General features: G+C 41.1%; 2 protein-coding genes across 3 annotated transcripts in view; one reads left to right on the top strand and one right to left on the bottom strand.

Moving 5' to 3' along the window:
• Positions 1-5591: 5591 nt before the first annotated feature.
• LOC145905697 (inter-alpha-trypsin inhibitor heavy chain H3-like) overlaps positions 5592-25438 on the bottom strand; it is a 77302-nt gene continuing 57455 nt past the window's right edge. For both annotated transcript variants that reach the window (XM_082992963.1, XM_082992964.1), the window contains exons 28-29: positions 11446-11615; positions 5592-6143 (exon numbers count right to left, since the gene is read on the bottom strand). In XM_082992963.1, coding sequence (XP_082849089.1) covers positions 5978-6143; positions 11446-11615 — 336 coding nt within the window. In that variant the 3' untranslated portion in view covers positions 5592-5977. The remainder of the gene's footprint in view (positions 6144-11445; positions 11616-25438) is intronic.
• On the top strand, positions 17219-18402 carry LOC145905698 (uncharacterized). Its single transcript, XM_082992966.1, has 3 exons — positions 17219-17416; positions 17622-17740; positions 17885-18402. The coding sequence occupies exons 1-3, from the start codon at positions 17253-17255 to the stop codon at positions 18013-18015; spliced, it is 414 nt and encodes a 137-aa protein (XP_082849092.1). The 5' UTR covers positions 17219-17252; the 3' UTR covers positions 18016-18402.

The raw sequence follows: 25438 nt of genomic DNA on the forward strand, positions 1-25438 counted from the left end.
ACTAAGGTTTTGGGGTAGACCCGCCCCGCGCGATATGCAAAGCTATCCATATTTGCTCCCCCTAACCCCTATTTTTATGAACTTCTGAAAAGTTATTGTTCGCACTAAATGTGCCATGTCATTCAACTTCCTTTATCATTAGTGTTATAATGGCACAGCAACAAGTACCTAGTTTTAATGAGCGACTTTCATGAAAGGTCAACGGCGCGTAGTTATGCTTTCAAGCACCTGCAAGCGTTAATTAAACCAAGAGCACTTATCATTTGTTAGTGTTTGCAATCAAGTGCCACCTTCAACGGTATCGCTTTCAATGAAATTCAGTCGAGCTCACGGTTTGCTTTGAAACGTTTTCAAACTTCGTCAACAAACACTTATTGTGTCGTCATAGGATGGGAGTGTCGTCTCTTTGATGTAATTGTAAGTTGAGTTTTATTGTGTTTTATAAGTCCCTATTTTTTTGTGTTGTTACAACAGCATGGACGATGTTTCAATTTTGAATTACAAAATAGGCATTGTCGTTCCTTTGTCACACAACGCACACGTGTATCTCCAAACAAACAATAATTGTTATTGTTAAGAATGTCATTTTGTTTGGAATTATCTTTAAACTTTATGGTTAACTGAACTGCAATAAAAGTTGTTGCTCGACCAAGTTTTCAGACCAGGAATTGTTTTGTGGTAAAATGGACAAATCCCACTTCGCAATCACGTCAGCATAAAGTGCAATGACGTCACACCCACGCACGGACCAGAGGAGCAAATCTGCAAAACGCCTGCTGTCGTTTGCTTGCTTTGTTCCAGTGATTGACAGCATCAATCGACCAACGGAGATTTTTGAGATTTTTTGTTGACCACAAAGCAAAGCGAAAAGCGTTTGATTTTTTTCAAGCAGATTACATGTGGCTTTTAAAGCAGTTTTTTTGCAATACTGTGTAAGTGTAAAAAGCATTGGAAGTCACCCTTGTCACGTCACAATGCGCATTATGCGTTTCGAATAAAATCTTGAATGGAAGTGCGGCGGAATTTGTAATTAGGGATTTTCAATTAGTAGGTTAGGAATGCGAAGTAAACTACCTACAGAAGGCTTGAAAAGGTCGAGGGCTATCGAAATGGCGCCCGGCAGACTAGATACGCTCGTACTACAGCGTGTGGCCAACAAAGCTATAGTGAAGATGCATAAACGACAGATTTAATAGCATTTCAACAACAGGAATTTGTTTAATGACATTTGAACGGCAATTATTGCTTTAGAGCCGCTTGAGGTGAAAAAGTACTCAAAAATGCAATCATTAAAAACCTCCCGCTAACACAAGCCTCGGTTTGTGTTAAATCAATGTCATCAAATCTGCATAGCAAATAAATACGCATATCGGAGAAACGACTAAACGAGAGCATGTCCTATATGCGCAGCACGCGAAGGTCTTTATACGATTTCCCATTTCAATGCAATTTAGCTTTGGCGGGAATTTGGCCCAAGCCGACCCCGTAATCTTATGCAGGATCTCGGATGAAATTTCCCAGATTCGTTCGGCGCTGATTCCTATCAGGTCTGTTATTAGCGCATTTTTATGTCTTACTTTTGCCGCGCATTTCAACCGAGCTAGGTTTAATGAGACCAACTTTTATTAGCGGTCGCCCCGCAAACTGCTCGAAGATTGCACCAGCAACACTTATTCACGATCGAAATGCTCACACGCGAATAAACGTGACCTTTTTTTCTGATATGTTCCCTCTGGCGTTGATAAAAAGAGAATTACAGATTGAATCAGCGGTTGGCACATACGTTCGTTGATCATTAAATCAATAGTACAAAATGATAATATGTATCTAAATACTTACCATTATAACACACACTTATTTTTTTACTAGGTACAAAATGTTAAACAACAAGCACAACTTTTGTAAATCACAAAACACGTTCCTTGATTGGCAGAATCCTGCAACTGTAACAAGTTTAGCCCGTGACTTTTTTGGCCTTGCCCTAATGTTTGCTTTGATGAACTAAAACGCGCTTGTAGTGCTTTTAAACAATTTAGATTTTTTGCGTTTCACCAGCACGCGCTTTTGGCATCGGCGCAATTTCCGTTCCTTGCGCTCTTTATTCAATGGCGCCTGACTTTTGGAACCACTGTTCAAGGTTTTGTTGGTCCCCATGCCAGTTACCCGTTTGTATTTGTTGTTCATTTATGTTGTAGTCTCTCGTGCAAAATCAAAATGATTTGATTTGTGTTCGTTATCGCTGATTAAAATATTTGGCGGTTTAACCGACAAATGTTAGTGTTTCCGACCTTTGTCAAATTATTGAAGCAAAGCCATTTTTGCGTGCAAGTTTTCTTATATCTGAGACACTTACTGCCATACTTTTGCTTACCAAAGAAACCATTTTCGCGGCACACTTTTATAATCGAATTTTTAATCTTATTCGATTTTATTTAAATTTTGCCTTGTCTGGTCTGCGCAAAACATTTTATCACCTTCTGACTGGGGCTGATACCGCCACACTGAAGGAACTGCAGAAAGTTTACTAAACCTCTTCTCGAGACTTCGCAATCCTATCGCCTTTGACACAATACTGGATATATATATATATCCAATTTACGTAATTAAAATTATCAAGGGGAGTATGGCTGTTTCCACGCCGAGAACTGACAACCGCATACACAAGTAAGTCTCCAGGGCCCACATACGACAACAGCACTAAAAACTACAGGCTAGGTTGATAACAACTGAAGCAAACACATCACAAATGCCAGGACACAACCAAAACAACGCGTAAGTTAATCTCGACACTTCGCACCTCGTAATCGTCTAATCACGTCCGAAACGGATTGTCAGCCTGTTTTGACCATAAACAGAAACCAGACCCCAGGTCGTATCACCCGAGGGGCCTTCTTGAGCCGCGACGGACGCGCGGGCGCTTTTGTCGAGTCGCGAAAGCAACCCCACGCCGACGGTTCGCTTTCGGAAACGTTTCCAGTTAAACCTTACCGTGAAATTTGGTGTCAGACTCAATGAGGAGTCACAATAAGTAATATTTTTTTGACTGTCCATGTCGTTGTAGTAATTTGCTCTTTCCGCGATTGTGCCTCAAAAATTTATTTTAAGATTTTATAATACAACGCGTATCGTTGATTCACTCACTGACAGTTACAAGTTTAATTACACTGCTACAAACCAAAACTAAATGAAACATACATTTTTAGGCAAATGTTTGCGAAAATACCGCAGCAAACAGTCAAGGCACTGCGAAAATGTTTATGTTTAAGTGCAAAATGCCAGCAGACACGTCGTGATTTTACTCGAAGAGAAAACAACTTTATTTAGCCGCTGTCTATCGCCGAGTTTCACGCGACGCAATCTTTCCCGACAAGGACATCGGAAGACACCACTTGTATCGGTTTATGTAAGCTGCGCTCAATTGTACCTCGTTGAAAGCGTGAGAAACCGTTCGTACTACGAGGAACACGCAGGCTCCCGAGACAACCGTGCTTAAATCCATAACTGTAAACATGTAACACATTTTCCCCCCGCACCGTCTCTATGGCGGGGTCGAGAGTTATGGTTTTGTTTTGGGTTACTTTCCAGGGGGGCAGCGTGTTGTGTTCCCGTCATAGAAACCGCGTGTGTGGGGGGATTCGCGAGCTATGCGGTGGTGATCTTAGCGCTCGAGTTTGTATTGGTTTGTTTTACTCTCGCGGAGCGCTTTGCGTACTTTCCTTCTTCTGTTACAAGACTGCATTACGTTGTTTTTTTGACGGTGTCAATTGCAAGGCCCGGAAGCACATTTGCAAACTATTCTACTGCCAACTTTTACCTGAGCCCCTCGTTTCGATGCGGAATTTTAAGGTCTCCGGGGGTGATACCAAAACACGAAACAGTCTGCAGCGCACTGACAACATTGCTAGCTCTGTTTCTTACAGGTAATACGAAAAGGTTTGTACAGAAAGTTTTTCGATATGCGAAGAAACACAGCCAATCTATCCGGCCAATTTAAAACTTACAACACAGTCAATAATCTGCGATCATTTTGCACGGTATGTTGGCATTCACGCAAACAACAGCAATCCATTTATCTCGTCAACATGTCAACTTTTACATGACACGTGTCAATTACAAGGCAACGGTTTGATAGGCATGCCACCAAACCCCTCTGCTTAGAGAGACTAGTCAAAGGGTGGCATAGGTTTAAGTTGCGGCCGAAAAACGTGACAACCGCTTGTTCAGTCGACTAGGATCCTTGTAATGGAATCACGCTCCCTACGTCACTACAACCCTTCCCCGAACTCTTGCTGCTTTGACGTGGCGCCACCCAAGACGTGTAAGACCTCCCTAGACCCAACGTGCAGATGGCAGTTTCGGGGTAAATATGTGTTGCTGGTGTTGTGTCGGAGGAGGTTCTTTACATATTCGTGAATACGGAACTATTAGCAACTTTTTTCGTTGTCCCAAAAAGACGGCTTATAATTTTAGTGTCCCAGGAGGAAAAACTTCAAGGAGAATTACAACCTTTTTTCTCAAACATGTTTTAATACTTGAAAATGTTTTCAAAAATAGAACTCTTTTAAATTTTATAGGTTGTTTAGACATTTTTCTTTATGGCCTATTCACGGATTCCGTGCGGTCCATGTACTTACGGTTTGAAAACTCGGCCCCACAGTATTGTTTACCCCACAGTGGCCCCAAAACCACAATAGCAATCCCGAGTGTTTCATGGAGTCTGAACTTTTTCTTGTTGTTTGTGCAAAGTAAACACAAAAGGTCGATGTTTACCTGATGGGCTGAAGGCATTTTAACAAGTTGTTCCGCAAGTTATACGATATAAATATTATTGCGAGAGCGTCGGTTGAAGTGCCCGGCGCACATAAAAAAAGCCAAAGACACAACTCTTACATACTGGCGGGAAAGAAGTGCGAACAGTCTAGGCTACAGCAACAACTTAACATCAAAAATAAGCCGCTCCCGTAGACAGAAAATAAGCTATTCAGGAAAACATGTGCGGAATTTTGCGAAGTCGAGTTGTCACGGGTGGAACAAATGAGCAGTTACTGGACAGGATGCTGAATACTAGAACCCTAGACCCACCCTCCCAATACGTTGAAATCCAAGCCGCAAACATACCCCACTCCACCCTACGTCAAAACGGGAACAAAAATAAGCCCAGGCGGCGGGTGACGTGGGTGTAACGTGTCGGACTGAGGGTTGGGCCCACGCCGCGCGCGACAAGTGTCGGGGCGGGGCCACAAGGGCCCCGTCCCGCTGTCACGTTTTAGCATGCCGCCTTCCTAATCGGCACTCGGCACAGGGCGTTGGAATTTGTTGAGTGGTCAGCCATCGGGTGCTTTCGGGTATTTTTTGTCCCAAATGGACGGCCGGACCTGCGTGCCTGGGTGTGGCCGCAGATGTCCCAATACGGTCCCTGGAATGTCCAGTGACGGTCGTGCCCGTTTTGGGGAGAAATTTGTTGGATGTGAGAGCTCGCACAGGTTTCTGACTTTATTTTGTGTTGAGGCATTTGTTGGGTAACACTAAGCATGTGAGATTGGAATTTGGGTTGTAATGTATTTCACCTTTTTCTTTCAAGAAACACGATGTCTTGAGTAAAGCCAGTTTATTGACAAACTGCATTTGCAGCCATCCACAAGCGGAGGCATGAACTTTTACTGTGACGTAACAATTGAGGAAAGATATATGCTGACAGAAATCAAAGCTTATAACTGACTGTTGAAACGGCATCAGGGCGTCCGTTGTTTGAAAAATACTGCACTTAAGCAACGTTTATCTAAAAAGCTTGCGGAAAAGTATACGAGGCATGCTGTGGCATATCGAGGCAATTATAAACCGGTGCCAATACATCTTTCTCTTCGAAGCAGGAAACGCAAGGCATAACACAAAAAAGCAAGAGTTCTTTGCCCATATTTACACGTCAAAATTAACCTGAGAAACGACCCCGCGCCTCAAGACAGCCCGCTTCCGCCATCTAGCGGAGGCGATAATTTGGCTCGTCCATGATTCCGTCCACTAAGTAGTGCTCGTGCTCTCCGCGTATCAGTTCGCGCGCGTTTCGGTATGACATCCAGCATCGGGTCTCCTGGCCCGAAACAGGGTGCTTTCGCCTCGTCATGGAAACCGCGTCGATTCTGTTGCTGTAACGAAAACGAGATTGTGCAAAGTTTGGTGACGCTACTTGCATCCGTTTTCTTTCGTAGGCTTATCACGTGCATTTTACAGGTAAACGTGTTGGTGTGATTATTATACACGTTAGGCCCTGAGTAGTATTTTCTATATAAGTTTGAAAACACGATCGTAGGGCAGCTCATTTGTTGCTTAATTGGAAAAATAAATTTCGCCTATCATATTCTGCAACTTATTCAAAAAGGTCAGTTCCCAATACTGTACAATTTTAAGGGAATGTTGTAAACACAGCAAACGGGATAGTATCAAAAAGCTAAGCAAAGTTAAAAAGTATATTTGGTATGTGCATTGAGCACATACACAAGGTTACGTTAGCAAAATGGCGGCACCGCTTTGCAAAACTTCGCAAGTCAGGCCTGAAGAGCTTCAACCTTTTCGTTATGAAATGCACGTTCCCGACAACGTGACAACAATACTTTAGAAACCGAAATTGCCGAGAGCATAAAGCCTAAGCTGCACGATTGCCGCGTGCGTTCCAAATAGAAATACCACACAAGCAGGCAAGGGCGCCAAGCAGGTCTGTCGCTAAACTGTACCGCTCCAGGTACTTGCAACCAAACTGCATTTATCTGGTCGAAACCGCCCCAAGAGGCTTTAACTTGCTGTGTTGCCGCATCCATACATGGTATGGCTGTGCTTCCTGGCGGTATGCAGGAATGCTATCATACTTTCAGTTTCCAGTTTGCGGTAAGAGCCTATAGGCCTCCTCTTGGACGCTTTCTGTAATTCCTAGGAGACTATAGCCCAGCACCCACACTCGCCTTTAAAAGCGGGTTATAAAATCCTTAACAAAATTAAAATTAGTACCAAACCCATGGCAACCATCGACGGCATAATTATTATCAGCAGTGCTATATGTCAGGTTTCTGGTCATAGTGGCTATTTGAAAACGTACACTTTTAGATCTTGCAACATTATTCAAGTGTTTTTCTGCTGTTATGATATGGCGACTTTTGTTGCATTTTGCACCACCGAGAACGCGTATGCAGAAATCGAGACATTGATTTGGTCAAAAAATTTAACACCTTATACAATAACCCTGAACGTTTAAGTTTATGTATACATTGCATGATACATACATATATATAAATATGATAACATTCGAGGGATTAGGGAGTCATAAAATGTGTATGACAACTGTAATTCTGTTTAATGTATTCCATAGCGTCAGCATTGAACTTAAGGTTATGAATACATCAGTCACGCAACATCCTCGGGCAGTTTTCAGATCGCATATTTGGATACGGTTGTGACGTCATCTGTCACTGTTTGCCAGGGGCGCAAGGGCAAAGGACTGCGTTTGTGAATCAGCAGATTGACGGAGAAGGGTCGTGTCCTTTCCGCAATGCTTTATGCTAAGACAATAAGTTCGTGAGGGTATTCACTTGAAAAGCATTAGAAGAGCGCGAATATAAAATGCCCTAAACGTTAAAAACTATAGAGAGGGGCATTTTAATTTGGCGATCAACACATTCTAGTTTAAGTCGCAATGAAAAAAAACACAAAAACGACAACGTGCTGTAAAAAGACAGCCCCAAGTTTTCATTACATAAATCGATAAACACAGAGCGGTTATATCTCCAACTGTTACGAAACGAGCCCTTTTAGACCGTGCTTCAAATAGCTTGTTGTCGAGGTGCTGCAGCTCAGTCGTCCAACCACAACACGGACATGACATGCAGTACTTATGAATTCAAGTGGCCGTAATTGCAACAAAGTTGCCACGTTGTCAGCATCTGGGTTTTTTTTTTCACCAAAAAATTTATGTCAAATGACCAAAATGCCAGCAAAAATTTAGGACATTTTCAATTTATTTTGGTCATTTACGATATAATATTTTTAATTTGTGGATATAACAAAAAGAAATAAGGAAACGCATTCTTTATTAACAACAACTTTGCAACACAAACAAACGCAACACATCAAAAACACAATACTACGCATCGGGTTTATAGCGCAATCGTTTCGCGCTACTTGACCATTGCGCATGTGCACTGTCGTAGTTAAATTCTTTAAACGATAATGCGTTGAGCCTCAAACGCATAAGTGTGTCGGCGGTGCAACACTGCAAACGGTTTCTTATTGGGGTTTTTAAGCGTGTTAATAGGCTAAACCCCCTTTCAACAGTTGCGTTTTCCGCATTAAAAACAAGTAACACATTTGCAATTACTGAAAGATTTGGCAAATCTTCATCCCGCGTAGCAGCTATTTTAAGCACCTTGCGCCAGTCATCTTCTGTTTGGCAATTGCGCATTACTTCAAATTTAAAGTTTGACCATTTTGTTCTAATTTATAAAATGCCGCCAAAGCTCTGATGCTATTATTGCCATATGATATAATGCCATCACAGTTCTCCGGAAAATCCTAGCAACATGGATTGGCCTGTGCCAGATACAACTTTAGCTCTTTTTCTAGGTTGTTCTTCGCGCTCCATTATTCAGTGAGTTATGTGGTATTGCGATCGTTCGCAAAAAATCCCTATTGTTACCAAACCATGCAACTGTATCCGTATTCTTATCGCATAAAAGTCGCAAAACCCGCGTCCTGCTGGGTGTTATCGACCGTCGGCCACTCGAAAACGATTCGCCGGGAGTCACAAAAGCGACGTCCGGGGCAACACAAAGGGAATTTTCGCTACCGATGAGACGCTCAAATAATCTACCAACCAATTTCCTTTGGGACATTGTGTCCGAAACGGCTTTTGTTTTTTGTGTCATTTCTAAAAAAATGTGTCAATGACCGACAAAAGACACAAAAAAAAACCCAGGTCAGCATGTGCGCATATTATTAGTTACATTAGGGCTATGTTGTGTATTACACTCATGGAAAGGATTTATAAATATTCTCCCTAGCGTACCCGAACCAAATTAAAGTGAATACAACATGCGGAATGGACGGAAAGAGCTTGCTGATTTTATCAATCGGGAAAATACCAACCACACAAGTATTTTTTTTCTATTTTTCTTTTCAACTTTCCAGAGAAAAGCATGCATGTATGGTTGAGAACCAACTACTCACAGTTAAGTGTTGCTCCGCCTTTGAACTGACCATCTGTGGTTTGGGTTCCTTGGTGCAATAAACAACCATAACAACGTTTTACATTGGAGTTTTTTGCAAATCGCAAAAACGCAAAAATTACCCCAGACCGATGCGTTCTCTTGCTCATATACAAGTAAATTTTTTTAACATGATATATCGTAAATCCGAATTCACACGACTTAGTGAAGTGCACGAAGCGAAACTACCAAGCCTAGGGCTCCGTTTTCACCGGCAATGCCGACAGTGATGTAACTTTGCTGGCAACGCGGCAGGTCAATAACCTCCGGGACTTGTATGTATACGCCAGGTGTTTACGAGATTTTAGAATGAAAAATTTTCGGTGGAAAATATATGACTGTATTTTGTTTAAATGCAAGTTTTTTTTTGCTGGCTCAACGCAACGGTATTTACTGAAACCGTTGTTTCGGAGAATTGACGCAGATTTACCGAAAGATGTCGTCGTTGACGGTTTTGTCGACCACTTAAGAAACACCGCTTTGTTGGTCTCGCCGCAGGAAACAAATCGGATTTCGCAACGAACGTTTTCAAGCTACGACGCTTGTAATGCGGCCGAGTATATTTAGCAATGGAAACCACATAGATCTCGGGCCAACACCTAAGGATGTATCAGGAAAATTCCGCCATGACACCTATTCTGCATTACACGATGTGCTCCTGTATTTCATGTAAAAAGTTTTTTTGGGGCCACAAGGAGTTTATTGAGAGGATTTTGAAACGTTTTCATTGAAAAAGTTTTTAACATTTGCACGAAAGGTTCTCCGAGGTTAAGACTAAAATTTTGGTCCTGCCATGCTGTAGAAGGCTGGGAATTTCAGAGCGTGAAACTATTTGCAGGCCAGAAAAAGCATAAATCATGCATAAATTTGCCCCAAGTCAACATCTTTCATCAATACATCTTACCAAACGATGTATTTACCAAAAGAAGGCTGGGAATTTCAGAGCGTGAAACTGTTTGCATGCCAGAGTAAACATAAATCACGCATAAATTACCCCAAATCCATATCTTTCATCAATAAATCTTTAGCAAACGATGTATATTCGTTTATCGCCGTTTTTGACCATACAACAAGAGTATACTGACGTCACATGTATAAAATTACATGTACGAGAACGTACAAGTTACCATTGGTTATAAGAATGATGTAAGACATGACTTTAGTGTATAAAATTTGGTTTTTCATGTATCAATTTTATTGAAAACTAATTCGCCACACAATCCTATCTGTCATTGAAGTATGATAATATGGGCGTGTTTGGAAGTTATGCATTTGCAGATAGACAAAATAAATATTTAAAATTTACTGCCATATAGCAGACACAGATCTAGCACCCAGAGCAATAGTTTGACACTGTATAGGTTCAAATGCTCTCTTTAAGGGGCGGATACCATTCAAAATTATATGTGGAACATTAATAGCGATTTTGTTCACCCGACCAAAAGTCAACCATGAAAAGATAAGGGAATTATTTAAGACAGCACTTTTGTTGCCGTTGCCGTTGCGTAATAAGTTGTTGGGCAGATGTCTGCAAGTGGTGGGCCGCGACCTAATTATGGGTCGCCAGACTGTACATTTGCGTTGCAAAAATGCACGTGTAACGACATTCTCAAGTGCTTACAATGTCCCTTATTATATGCGCAAAAGAGCCATAATAATCAATGAGAGCTGCAGACAGGGTGTATACACGCACTGTTTCGACCTGTAGAGCGCACTATGGCCAAAACAACTGGGATCCAATAGCGCTATCGCTAATCTAATATGATTTGGGCGAAAGCCGAGCCGATAGCGCTATTGGATCCCAAACAGCTGTTTTGGCCATAGTGCGCTCCACGTGGTTCGTCTGTGTTGATTGGTACCTAGTTTGGTAACCAACATATCGACGATTGACCGAAAGGTACCACAAAGTGGAAATCTGTGTGCCTGCTAGTCTACCAGCTAGCACAGTGCCACATCAACAGCTGCACTGATGAGACCTTACAGGTCGAAACAGTGCGTGTATACACCCTGTCTGCAGCTCTCAATGTCCCTTATATTGTGTAAAGTTTGCCGCAAGCTGAAACAAAACCTCATGTTTTGTACTCAGTCAGGTCGCGGGACAATTATGGGTCACCTCAAAAACTATATGCGGACCCCATATCTAAATATAGGGGGCCAACTCTTAGGTCCGGCCCCAGGTTGGCCTAAGTTGACTTACTTGATTACGACGATAAACTCCTTCCCGTCCTTCTCGCCGACGATGTCGAATTCGGCGTTGAGAAATTGACCAATCACACCGTCCAAGTGTGCCCCCGTGTGGCGCGGATCGACGCTAAAGTCGAGATGATCCACGCTGTTTTTCCCTGCCTTGTTGCGTATCAACTTCAACTGTAAAGTAATAAAAAAAACTTAATATAGTGTTATTCTGCTTCCAGGCACTGTAAATTTAAAAAGAACTGTTGCTACTCAATATTTACTGCAACCGACGCTGTAAGTTTATTTATAGCAATATTCCTTTCCATTAAAAGACGATTTAGGTGAGAATTTTACAATCAGACATTAAAATTTTTGAAAAAAATTCATGGTTGGAGTAAACGTAGTAAAATTACCCCGAAATAAATTCATTGATACTTTTAGCAGCTAATGGGTGCCGCAATGCGCAGACACTTTTTATTTACGATTTTAAACTCTATGCACTCGATTGTCAACCGGAATTCTTAGTTCAGAAAAGCAATTAGCATTTGAACACGTCAAAATATGTTTTCAAACAAACGACACGTGGTATAGGATAAATGGTGCGTGTTTGTCCTCATTTTAAGGTGTGGTGATTTTCCCGCTTATTTTTAGATTCCAAAGTTTTTAAAGGTCGTTATAAAACCATAACATCTCGATTTTAAATGGTTTCATGCAAGATAAAAAAAGAAAAAACGTCTCTAACTAAGAACAGTAAGATTTGAGATATGAATATTTCAAGTATGAAATGGAAGCGAATAAATCAAATGCATTTTTTGCTTTGCTTACTGTTAGTTGTCATTGCACAAATCATCCTGCAATTCTTTCAAATATTACCATTGCTACTTTAACACTGTGTCTGTTGCGCAATATTTGTTTTGAAACTAATACCGTTTCGATTCTAGATTTTAGCGGCAAAGCTAATTCCAAACAAAACTTTTTCCGTTATTTAGCCTAAAGCTCTTTAAGACCGCGTTCTTCTCTCGTTTCTCAATACACAAGAAAACTGCACTCATGGTTGTTCGTTGTTGTTGTTCAATAGTTCAGAAATTTGTATGCGTCACCATGGTAGCAATTCAAACACGCCTGGAACAACGCGACGGGTAAGTATTGCGAAATTCTGGTCCTGCAGGTGCATTTCCCCCAACTTAATACGGAAGAATCGCACATTTGTAATGTCACGAGAGAAAACCCCTTCACGCTCCATTCAACAGCCACCAAGGAATTCAGGTAAACATGTCCTTTGTTCGTGCAACTTGTCAGATGCTTCACATGCGTTGGCGAGCAATGATTCGTTTAACTGATACGTACAAGGTGTAGCGATCATGGGTTGGTTTCGCATAATATTAATTTCTTTTTAGATTAGTATTTTAGTGAGTTGCCTAACTCATATAAAGTTTTAGCGGAAAAAAAGGCGATCGCGACATAAGTGTGTGTTTTTTGCCACGCTGGGATTCGAACCCACGATGTCCAAGTCACGAATTCCGAAAAAGCTTTTTATTTGATTTGTTTGAATACATCCGCCCCTACGAGACTGGTAACACCAGTCGTTTATTTTTAGCCGCCATTAAAACCTTTCTTGGCCACGTGGGCGGTCTAACCAACCATAAATCGCGCAGGTGAACGTCGACCAATTGGTAAAACGCAACATCAGAAAACGCTCTTGACGTTCACCACAAAGAAGTTCTCCATCAACAACATTCAACGTCACGTCACGTCACGTCACGGCTTCAATAAACAGCTGTAACGCATGAGCACCTGTTCAATCTAATCAATAACCAATTCAACCACAGCTGGCAGAAGGACGTATGTAACCGCAGCTGGCGGAAGCTGCATTTTTTCAATAGTTTGTTTCAATTTTGTGTCAGGATGCGGTTTCACGTGGGCGTTGCCCGCATTCCGATGCCGGCAGTTTGATCAAAAACCTCTGGTTTTTGCATGGCAGGAACGAGCGCAGACCTAACCAACAGGTTTCTGGTGTGCGTCGCTACCAGTTGGGAGCTATCACTAAGGTCTCTGTTGTTACCGTAGTTTCAATAAAGCCTATGGCGATTTTGGCGCCTTTTTAAATAGTTTTAAAGGACCGCGGATTGCCCGACGAGACCCTAGTATTATTACCAGACCAAAAAGGAAATTTCTTTGACGAAATCAAATTCTGTGGCCTTAAAACAACTACCTACGTTGTTACCTTAAACTCTGCCCAAGGTGTTCCCAGTGTTATTTAGTCTGCATGCAATTGCAGCATAAAACGTATGCTTTGCATGTTATGACATGTATACGATACCAAGGTATTTTTGGGTCTGAAAAGCCAATAACGTTGGAAAATGGCAGTTTACCAAGCTCAAATTGCGCAACCTTATATTTAAATGCGGTTGCCGTGCTTTATATACATTTTATGTGCTGGGATTGGGCGTCTGGAACGACATTAGCGCCACGACACAATATACAGTTGGTAAACCGTAATAATGGCTACCCACGTCAGATGGTAACGGATATATTAAGCAATAAGTTGTCAATTTTGCACCCACTACAGAGGTGAAGTGCTGCACCAAAAATAAGGTCAGACGCGCGAGGAGTCGGAAAAACGGTTTACTTTTACTCGCCGTCCACAACAAGCCCTGTTTCACTTTCTCAAATGACTTGAGACGATGATGCATTCGTCTTATCGAACACAATAGTTGCGCAAATCCACTCCGGCTGAGTAATATGCAATAGCCTGGGGCGAGAGACGCCTGTGCCTCGTATGCCTTACAACTTCACCACAATGACTGCGTTCGACAATCCACAGTGACGTCACAATCCGCACATGCCTTGTCATGCCAGGTTAATGCCGCTGCAGCCGCCCCAGGGAGACAAGATATAAAGGTAAATTCCTCTTTCTTAAATGTTTGGCAAATGTTTTTCGGTCGTTCGTAGATCTACAAAATCGATAACACTGAACAACAAGGTCGAAGGCGTGATATCATCAATCTGTGACGTCACGTCCGTTGAAATTCCCCTTTAAGATGGACGGGCGACGAGTTTCAACGCTTAGTCGCATTTGAGTGATTCATGTGGAGCTATTTCTGTGCCCAGGTATTTTGGGTTTGCCGCAAGAGGTGTTTGGCAATGCTTTGGTGTTGTTGATATTGAGCCGGTGTCGCTGGCAAACCGCCCATTGCCAACAGTGGTGGAAAATTGTTGCCAAAACCACCGATTTGTATTGTTTGGCAACAACGCAAAAACGGACTTTTTCGGATAAATATAGGTTATCAGCTGTTGGTGTAAACCACACACTGCAAATGTATACAAGATTGTATGTACGGTCGGTGGACAACTGTGCTGAACAACGGCGGTAAATAATACTGAGGTCAAATTTATATGCGTCGCTTCCGTAATCCATCAAACGCCAGTGCCCCCAACCAGCAGAAATAAACGGGAGGTTTTAGAGGTTTCGGGTTTCTGTTCAACCACCGGCTAACCACTGGATTATGCAAATCCCACCTCTAATTAAAAACACCGCGTTGTGGTTCTAAATCTGTGGACCTACAACCGGAACCGCACACCCACGAATCGTTATAGCTTGAACAACACACGTAATAAGTCAATATTTAACTGTGTGTGTCGTCCGACCGAGGTTGCAAGTTAGGTAGCCATCTATGAGGTACGTTGCGAATGTTTGCCAAATGTTACCGAAATAAATGTGGGATCTTATATCATAGTGATGTAAGGTTTTGAAACTTTTCCATTGCAGGGTTGACAGTTGGTGTGCACATAACTGCAATTCGGGGTCACCAAATTAACCCAGACGTAAGGTTTCTAAAATTTTCAGCTTTCCAACCGGGCCAATGAAAGACTATGAATGAATATGACATGTTTCGTCATATTTATTGATTTGTTGACAGAATTGCAGAGGTCAGTGTGGCAAAAAAGCTACGTTAATCCGCATGGCGAAATTGAACAATTTTGCAGCGTATCAAGTACTCCATATGCACACCTGCAACGAAGTACTTGCAACCAATCCGTACAATTTATAACTTGGTTGCAAAACTAGTAAAAAGTTTTTCAGCATTAAACCTAAATTAAATACGTACAAGGCTTGGATTTTTTGCAAACTTTGCAATATATATAGGTTTGTCCATAGGCCCAATGCACAAATGCTGTATAAAACCATTTCGCAATTAAGACTCCCATTCACTAGCACAATGTGCGTACACATATTTACAACTGACCGTTGTCCTGCATCCAACCTTTTATAGGCGTTATTTTGGTGACCATTAAAGCGAACAAGTGTGGACAATCCATCCATAGTTTTTTTCCGTTCGCACACATTGGGCCACTAAACACACGGTCTGCGGAGCACGCCATGTCACGTGACTACCTGACATGAGGTTACATTGTAACACATTTATGTTACGCGAGTCCTGCATCCACACCGAGTTCATCAAAGGGGATGAAATGACATCATATGGGGATTAAATTGTCATTGGCGTGGGTTACTCTCCTGATCACACATTCTCTATTTACATGATGTCGACAGAACACTCTCGTTGGATGAGGTAATAGGCGGGGTAATTTACAAATTATTGAAAGTTGTCGGCGCACGATCCGTGTCAAATTTTTTTGGACTTATTGGACTGCTGAACAAAATCTTTGAATGCGTGTAGCGCAAAGAATCTGTGCATATATAACCACGACGTGATAAACTTTTACCGCGAATCAATTCCTCAAAATTTTTTGGTGTTAAAAATTGCGTGGCCCGCTTTTTCGTTGGATTAGCTTCGGTTTATTTTATATTGGTGTTCGAATGCATGTTTCACCTTCTACCATGCGCTGTGGTTCCACAACGGTCCATTGCGACTGATAAACCCTTTATTACATGAATTTATAATATAGGTTTTTGCCCCAGGGGCACTCAAACTGCATTTGTGGTCAACGCAAAACCAAAAGTCATGCTTTACGCTTTTAAAGAGTCTGGTTTGTTCGTTTTAATGACTTGTTTTGCGAATACGGATAATACCGCATATAATACATGTTCAATATTAGATTTTGCATTGTGGTTCAGCCACCGTATCCTGACAAACGTTTGTGCGGTACCACAGAGCATGGCTGGCGCTGATCTAAACGGAAAGGAAATTGCCGATGTTTGGACACATAAATGCACGATCTCAACATGGATAATTGTAGAAAACCTCTCATTAGATCACTTTAAGTGCAATTAACATGCTCGTATTAATTTCGTGAAGTGACTCTGGCCAAGCTTGAAATGCCTTTTGGAGTTTCCGTTGGAATTTTAGGAGTAATTTCGGCAACTTTGAGTGTTTTGCAGCAGTACAAAGCTCGATACTTCGAAACATTGAAGCATTATATACGGTAAAGAAGGACCTCTAAATGGGTTATAATAAGGATCACAGACAATACATTAGACAAAGTTCACTACAAGCAACTTGGTTGTGTCGGTGCCTGTTTAAAAACATCCCATACAAGAAACAGGAATGCAGGCCCGGAATGCAAGGAAACTATCGAAGCAAACTCCACTGAGAAAGTCATTTTCGAGGCACGAACTTCGGCCATACAAGATAAGAGATTTAATCCGCTCAGATAGACGTAAGCGAGACTAAGCAGGACGGCCTTCAGGAAGATTCCGAAACATTCTTCTTTCGGCTTTTTTTAGGTCTGGAAAACCACCTGCTCCGTGACGCTCACGGCAAAAGAGAAAAAAAAATCGACCGGTATAAATACGGAGCCACGAACGCAGACCGGCATTACTGAGAACTGACGTTGGATTATTACCTTCGAACGCAGACCATAAAAATGTTCGTTACAAAACCTGCAGTCATTTTTTGCCTTGTGTTCCTGCTGGCACTGATGGTGACCTCGAGCGAGGCACGGAGACATAGAAAACGAAACGGGAAGCCTGGGGCTTTGATTCAACGGCGAAGAAGCCGATACCAGTCGTTGGGCAAGGTTTTCACTCGGTGAGTTTGATAATTTCGAAATGATTATGATGTAAGCGAGAATGCAATTAGGTAAATGTTAAATATTCAGAAAGCTGAAAACAATTGCAATTTTAGCAATTTAATTTAATTTTTACTAATTGAGTAAGTTTTTTGTTTGCTAAATCACATCGAATAAGCCAAAAAAATAAGATTTTTAAACGATTTCTCTTTTGTGTTTCTGCAGCAAGCAACTGGCGAACACTTTCAGCCAAGGGTGCGGCATGTTGATCAAAATGCGTTGTAATCTGATCGTACACAGGTGCCACACTGGTGTTCTCTCCAAGCGCAGCATTGACGATCAAGGTGGGTCCCCAGTAATTACTTATTCACACATACGTGGGCTCTGATACGTTAATTGTTGCGCAGTCGACATGCCTTGCATAAACCTGACTTAGATAGCCCGAGGGCGTGATCTTTGTCTCACATTGTCGCTTTTTATTCATGCAGAAAACACGAAAAGAACGACCAACAGACGACAGAGAAGGCGACGGGCCACCAGACGGCGTCGAAAGGGCAAGAAAGTCATTCGACAAGTTAAGATCAGTTGTCCCTTGTGTCGGCACATGTGCTGGTATTGACGAACTATTGGGAGTTTTTTTCTGTCACCTTGCGCAACTTTTACCTCAACTTTTATGTTCATCTTCGCTGTAACTTGTTTTTATTTAAGTTTTGTTCAGAAAATGCCATTGACCTGTTGATTTCTGTTTTTTTGTGTGGTTTACGCGTTTTTTTACAACACTTCCTTTTGTTCAAAGTTTTTTACTTACTTATTTATTTGATTATTTATATTTTGTTTTTGTTTTTAAAATATCGAAAATTTTTTAAACAACGTCTGTCTTTAAACAAAGGCCACGTGAATGACGTCACTATTCGTATGGATACTTTTGCGCCCCCGGGCACGTTTATTTATTGCACATCGATGTCAAACGGTCCACACTGGGATAATAAATGGCAAAAATGTTGCATGTACATCTTTCGTGTGTTCGGGAAATTCCCAAAACTAAAAGGCGACAGACCGTGAAGCGCGGTAGGTTTGCATTTGGGATCTGTGGTCACAGAGTGGCGACATGTTTTGCAGAGCTTATACGCAATGCAAGAAAACGATTTGAAAAATAGTTGAACATTTTTTTTATTTTCGGGTGTCTGTGTAGCTTTGTAACCGTACTTGTGATATTCAAATCAAGTGGATGCGAACTGAAATTTAAAAATCTATCTGCGCATTCTATAATACGTGGTTGAGATATCTGGCCGTCAATCGACCTTAGGCGCACGTTAAAATAGATGATAACAACCAGATGAGAACATATTGCTAAAGAAGAAACAAAACCCATGGCCACAACATTCCGCACCGAGCAACGGATAGACAAGAATGGTAATTACCACCTTGTACAGTTACCGATGTAGCTCTGGTTTGCATTGTGCAATGTTGCAGGAGCAGCAACGCCACGTTTGCTCGTAGCAAGCGCATTTATTTTTAAAACACAAAGTCAACATGCGCACAGAAAGCGAAGGTTAAAGTTAAGTGGCTGACATTCCCCGAATGTTAAATTGGGAAATGGGGTGGTACACGTCGGGGGTGCAGCGTGGGGATTTTTCGCGACGTAATACTTGCACTAGTTTCTCTATGTATATGCACGTGTCACTTGCTTGATGGTGACATACTAAGTTTGTTTGATTTTGCGTGGTAAGCTTCAACTTCATGAGCGATTACGCAATTTAGAACATAACCGATCTATAACAGGACTTCTATAATAATCTACATTAATAGGATAATAGGAAGCAAATAACAAAACAATTTGCTGATGAAAATAGGCAGAACCACCGAAATGTTCAATAAAGAAATAGGCAACCTTTGTGGCGCAATACGACATGCGTTGTATTCTACTTTAAATGAGACAAAGGTGAATTTATGACGTGGCCACACACGATAAATCGATTAAACAAATTTCGGCGATTGTGATTTACAACTCTTAAATCCCATTTATTCGTAAGAACTCGAAATATATATAAAAACTTCGTCACCCACGGCATTAAAGTACAAGTTAATGATCATCACGCAACTGGGTGATAGAATATTCACTTTCCTATGCTATATTAAGTTAAGCGGCTAACTATAAACAACGACAATTCAACGTAGTTCAAACAACGCCACGTTTACACACCCATTACATAATCCCTCTTATAGCTGAACTAAAAAGAACGAGAAGAGTTGAACAAATACCACACCAAGACCGAAAGTAACCTGTAAAGTTACCCGGGGGATGGGTAAGGCGGTAAAAGGGCGCGAATGCAACATATAAGGCAGGTAAACGCTCGATGAGACTCAAACTGAACATTGCAACGGCAACAGGAGTAAAAAGCGCTGGGAATTGTAACATATTTTTGAAGATGTCTATCTCGAAACTAACCTACACACTATGTCTTGTTGCTCTTGTAGTGATATTGGCTTCTGGAAGCGAGTGCAGGCCATCCCCAAGACGAAGGAGTCGATTATTAAGGTACGATGTCTATTCTATCAGCCTAACTATTTCAGAAGCTATATTTTTCGAGGCATGGTGAAGTACATTTATAATCGAATTTGCTTTTTTTGCAAATGAATTTGCAAATTTTACAAGCAGCTAGCGGGGTATGCAAACTCAAAAGAAACAATATCACTTGTCCTTCTTTCAGTTTACACGATCGGTTAAGACCAGGGACAGCCAAGACCAGCTCTTAAACATCAATATGTTTTTGCAGAATTGTACTGAGCAAATTTGTTTGTCGAGGTACGATCAAGAAAATTTGTAACAGCATGGCGGAACGCTTCCACGCAAGCGTTATGGCAAGACGAAGTGTCGACGAACAAGGTGAGTGCAACGTTTTGTTTACACGGTACATGGCTGAGTACAAAGTGTTTTGGTGGCAAAGAAAGATGTCGCAGGCACCCTGAGAAGAGTTTGACATGTACAAACTTTACTATTCATCTGAAAAGTTATGCAAAAGCAAAAGATATCCTTAAAACTTACAAACCTGTTTATGGTGTTACAGAAAGCGAACTTTCGACAACCGTAGTACCGCAAAGGATGAAACGCACCGCTAGACGACATCACGGATGGAAAGTAGGGGATACGATTCGTATGTGCCAACGCCTATGTTGGAAGTGAACGCTTTCCATACCTTCAATCCTATTTTGACCACCGACGATTCATCAATACATCGTATATTTTTAATATTTATGAATTGTTTATAATATTTTGTTTATTTGTGGAGCTTTTTATACTATTTTGTTAAACTTTCGCGAACTCTCAGTGTTAGAAAACGTGTTTGTAACCAGAGTTATCGTTTTTTTGCGTTTGTTTCTTTTGAACCCAAGTAATGACGCCTTTCCGTGAAGAAATGTTTGACTGCAAACGACCAACAACCTTTTGATTTAAGTCTTGACTTCTTTTCTTTGTTTTCTACCCATGCGTTATAACTTATTGTATTTATTTTTTGATAAAAAAAACATTTGCAAGTTCGACTTTCGAAACGTTGAAATACGCAATGGCAGGTAGATAGAAAACACTCGCTGAAGATATTTGAAAGTTTATTTTGGTTGAAATGACATCTCCAAACAGCTTAACCTTAAGGGTTAAAGACTAATGAAAAATTGCAAGTCACTGTTATCTCTCATATTAAGCATTCCCATGCTTGACTGCGATGACGTTCTTCCTATCAACCAATCAGTTACCTCCAACAGATAACAAGCCTTCGAATATTCGATTGTAGTAAATTTGCCATAAAAGAAGCGAAAAACTTGAATTAGTATCACGAAAAACGCTCTGCAAGTGTATCACTATAACGCAACTGGGCGCCTACTACCTGTTGCGTTGTGTTGCAACGTGTGTGCGCGTATTTGCTTGTGGTATTTTGAAACAACGTGAACTTTCAACGGCAAAACCACTTAGGAAAGTGGATTGAGTGACGTATAGGTGGGGGCCCATTCTTGACGTAATACGCGGTAGAGTTTTGAAGAGGTTTTGAGATCAGTTTCAAAACAAACGATGGTATTTACGTTCCCCGTATGAAATTTATGTTTTTTTGTAGTTTTGTTTTAAATTAATGAGGTTTGAGGAGGTTTTCGTGCGGGAAAAAGTACGTATCACGGTTTGGAGGTACAGAATTCAATATAGATAGTGAAAATGTGACGTGATGGTGTGATAGCTAGGTGTTCTATAGAAAACATTTGATCCGGTGCGAGGATTTCTTTCAGAGATCACGTTATGTGCAAAGATGTTTTCTCCGTAAATTTGCACTCAGTTTGGTGCCCAACGGATGACAGTGATTGTATAGTCACCACAAAGTGGAAGTCTTTGCTTGGCCGTTTGGTCAGCAAAGTCGTCTGATAGTCACACCACCTGCACTGATGAGACCTTTTGGGTCGAAACAGTGGCCATCTGTCTACAGTTCACACAATGAATTAAACCTCTGGTGTAAAAAATGTCTTAAATTTAAAGCAAACAATGGTGTTTACGGGCACCCTTTTGATGTCCGTGATCCCATAGACTCGTATGGGGCCCGTATGGGGGCCTTGAAGCTTGGTTCTGGACCAATTGGCGTTTTTATACAAAGGACCCACCGAAATTTGTAGTAGCATCGGAAACAAAGTACTTGTGGTAATATTTGAATAAGAAATCATGAAGATGACGTTACGTTGAAAGCATCTCTGGCTGAATGCTCAGACCTCCATAAACCGCACAAGACCAACCACATTTGCAAGTAATTATAAAAAGATCGACCCTGTCCTCGGCGATTAAAAACATTTTCTGTTTCACCATATCGGGAAAATGAGGAACTGAATTGAAATTAAAAACCTTTTTTTACCCACGTTGGACATGGGTAAGTCCGTAATCTCAAGGAAACCGGGTATTTTTAGATCCCTTTCTACTGCTATATTGAGCTCAGGGGCTATAATGATATCCAACTACAATCAACATATCGCCACGTTTACACAACCGCGTTATGAGCCCCATATAGGTGGGAACGCGGTAAACAAACACAGTCAGAACACATGTGACGTAAGAGCTTGACTTGTGGGGTTAGGTAGAAGAAGGATCAGAGCTGTATAAATACGGGGACTTTGGTGAACCAAATCATACCAGACGACGTTACTACAACGACAACAGAAGCATACAGCTCCTAAAAGTTCAGGACAATATCAAAGATGACTTTTTGCAAACTAACCATCGCACTACTCCTTGCCGTTATTGTTGTGACATTGGCAGCTGGCATCGATGGGAAAAGACAACGCAGAAATCGTTATAGACCTGCTGCATTGGCTAACAAGAAAAGTCGTCGACGAAATGTCTATTCCAGGTAAAATTTTAATTTTGCATTCGTAAGCATTCGGTTAATCTGTAACACTTACTTTTTTTAACCTTCTTATTATTGACTTTTATTGTTGCTTCTTACGAAACTAATGGTAAACTGGTTTTGCAGAAAGCAACTTGCCAAAAATTTCAACAGCGGCTGCGGGATGTTGATTAAGATGAAATGCAATATCATTGCAAACCGATGCCACACGAGCGTCATCGCAAAACGAAGTGTCGACGAACAAGGTGGGTACAGCAATAAGTAGCCTTTTCCGTAGCACAGCATCTTATACTGTTCCCATGTACATATTGACTTGGCCTTTAGAGCACTCTTTTTGCATAGTCTGTGTTAAACAACAACGTAACTAATAGTGTTTTTTTTGCAGAAAATGAACTTTCGACAACCGTAGCACCACAACGGATGAAGCGCGCCACGAAACGGCGTCATGGATGGAAAATTTTCCGCCAAGTGAAAATCACTTGTTCTTTGTGCCGACACAGATGTTGGTACTGAATTTTGGCTCATTTGACTTTTGCGAAGTCCAGGCCTACCTCGTTCACTTTGAATATTATTTATTTTTTGTACTTTGTTTATGATTTTGTAAGATCTTGACGATATTTGCGTTTTTTGATTAATAATAAGTTGCGCCCGGAAAGTGGAAGAAAACGAAAATGTACTTTGTATTTTGAGCCAAAGTCATCGTATGTCTTATTTTTTTTATTTGTGCCCTTTGATTGCTGAGCCATGACACCTTTTCGCACCCGCCACGGTGGATTTTGCCATTCTCCAAAAAGTAGATACAATATATGTGTGTGGTGGACCTTTTAATGTCAAATTGATGTTGATTTTTACTTTGTGATAATCATTTATCTGAGAGCATTTTTTATGTTTCTACGTTCGTAAAAAATAAAAACAAACACCGGAAAGATGCACAGTGTGTTTTTATAAGTGCTGTCCACCACTTTAATACTTTTACCTCCTTGAATTTATGCATTTATGCGGAATCCGCACAGTAAAAACATATTGTCGCAACAAGAAAGTTAAATCAGCCAGTCGAATGCTAAAGTTGTTACAACAAACATAACCAAGCCACGAGTGTAAAACAAAACATGAAATTTATATTTTTTGGTTGAAAGAAGCATTGATATTGCTGACGTCACACACTCAACTTAAACAACTTGCGCCACGCCCGGAGAAACACTTAAAACAGGAAGTCTTATTGCGACCCAATTAACAACAAACCATCGAAAGTTTTCCACAATGGCGCAATGTATTCTTTTTCCGTCCCATGGGGTCGACAAGAACTGCACGTAATGTTTATTCAAAAAACGTCAACCCAATGACCACACAACATCCAAAAACAAAGCAAACATTCGCAATTGTCGATCTGAAAACGCTACGCAAACTTGAGGTTACTGTGGTTCGTTTCTGCACTCGTCGGTTGCCTCCCGGGGCCGAGCTTTATGGGACAAGCACCGATGGGGCTGTACCGCGGGAATAGTCGGTGGTGAGACATTTTGTGATAAAGTTTGTGGCAGCATACACAAAAAGGCAGCATTTTGATTTCGGTTAAAGTATCAAGGTTGATTAAGAGATAATCGTCAAAGTGATTGTGTTCAAGTCATTCGTGTTAGTAGTCATACGTGGCACATATTTTTAAACCATTGCCGCTATGGCGCTTTAAATTTGCTGCAAATTAATGATTTCATATTGCTGCGTTTTTCCAGCCTTCTTTACTGGGTAATGGTATACGCAGTGAAGATACCACGCGATCGAAACTATTGCACCACTGGTGTATATGTGTAGCTTCCACAACTCATACGTTGTTATGAGGTTGCGTTGCACCTAAATCGGTCGCAAAACACACGCGAACTTCTCGCTGACGTGTGGCCCTGTGCGGAGCAAACAGAGACTTCGGGTCCATCACTCCCAATCATCACTGTTGAAATACGTGCCTAATGTTCGATGGACGTTTTGAAATTTTGATTAACGACTTGAATGTTTACAACCATGTCCAGACTACGCGCGATATGTGATAACAGCGGACAGAGGCCGTCGATCTGAAGAGTCGGTCGTCGCGATTAAACGTAAAATATACACAAAAAATATTTGCATCGCTGCGGTGTAGATTGGGTTGGTAAACATGCAGCAAGGAATCTAACAAATGTCCCCTTGACCATAACCAACAAAATTAACATTTTGACCTTGAAAATTGAAAAGGAACGGTTTGTTTTTTAAAAACTGCAATGTTCTTATAACCCATCCATAGAAATAAAAATTTAAATTAAATCTTGTCCGGTATTTTGCATTGTTTTTCTTCTTTGAGAAACATTTTTTTTATTTTGAATATTTTTTTTGTAAGGTTTTGTGTATAGCACTTGGTGCTGTAAGTAAGAGTGGACGTTCTTTCGGTAAGAACTCAACGACTGTTGTATCCCAGATAGTTACGAGAAACCAAAATTTAGTAAATTTATTCACTTATTTATGAAATAGAGTAAACGAAACACAATTATGTGTTTTTGCTATTCCGGTACGATTTCTGTTTGGTTCAACCCTAATAACACTGTTTGCAGTGTAAAGGATAGAGAGTATCGGTTTAAAGGGACTTTTCCCGATTCAACTCACGAATAAACATCGCACACCATTATTTTCGTAAGATTGGTTCCGATA

The sequence above is a fragment of the Ascidia mentula genome, chromosome 6 (assembly GCF_947561715.1).
Source record: "Ascidia mentula chromosome 6, kaAscMent1.1, whole genome shotgun sequence".
NCBI lineage: Eukaryota > Metazoa > Chordata > Ascidiacea > Phlebobranchia > Ascidiidae > Ascidia > Ascidia mentula.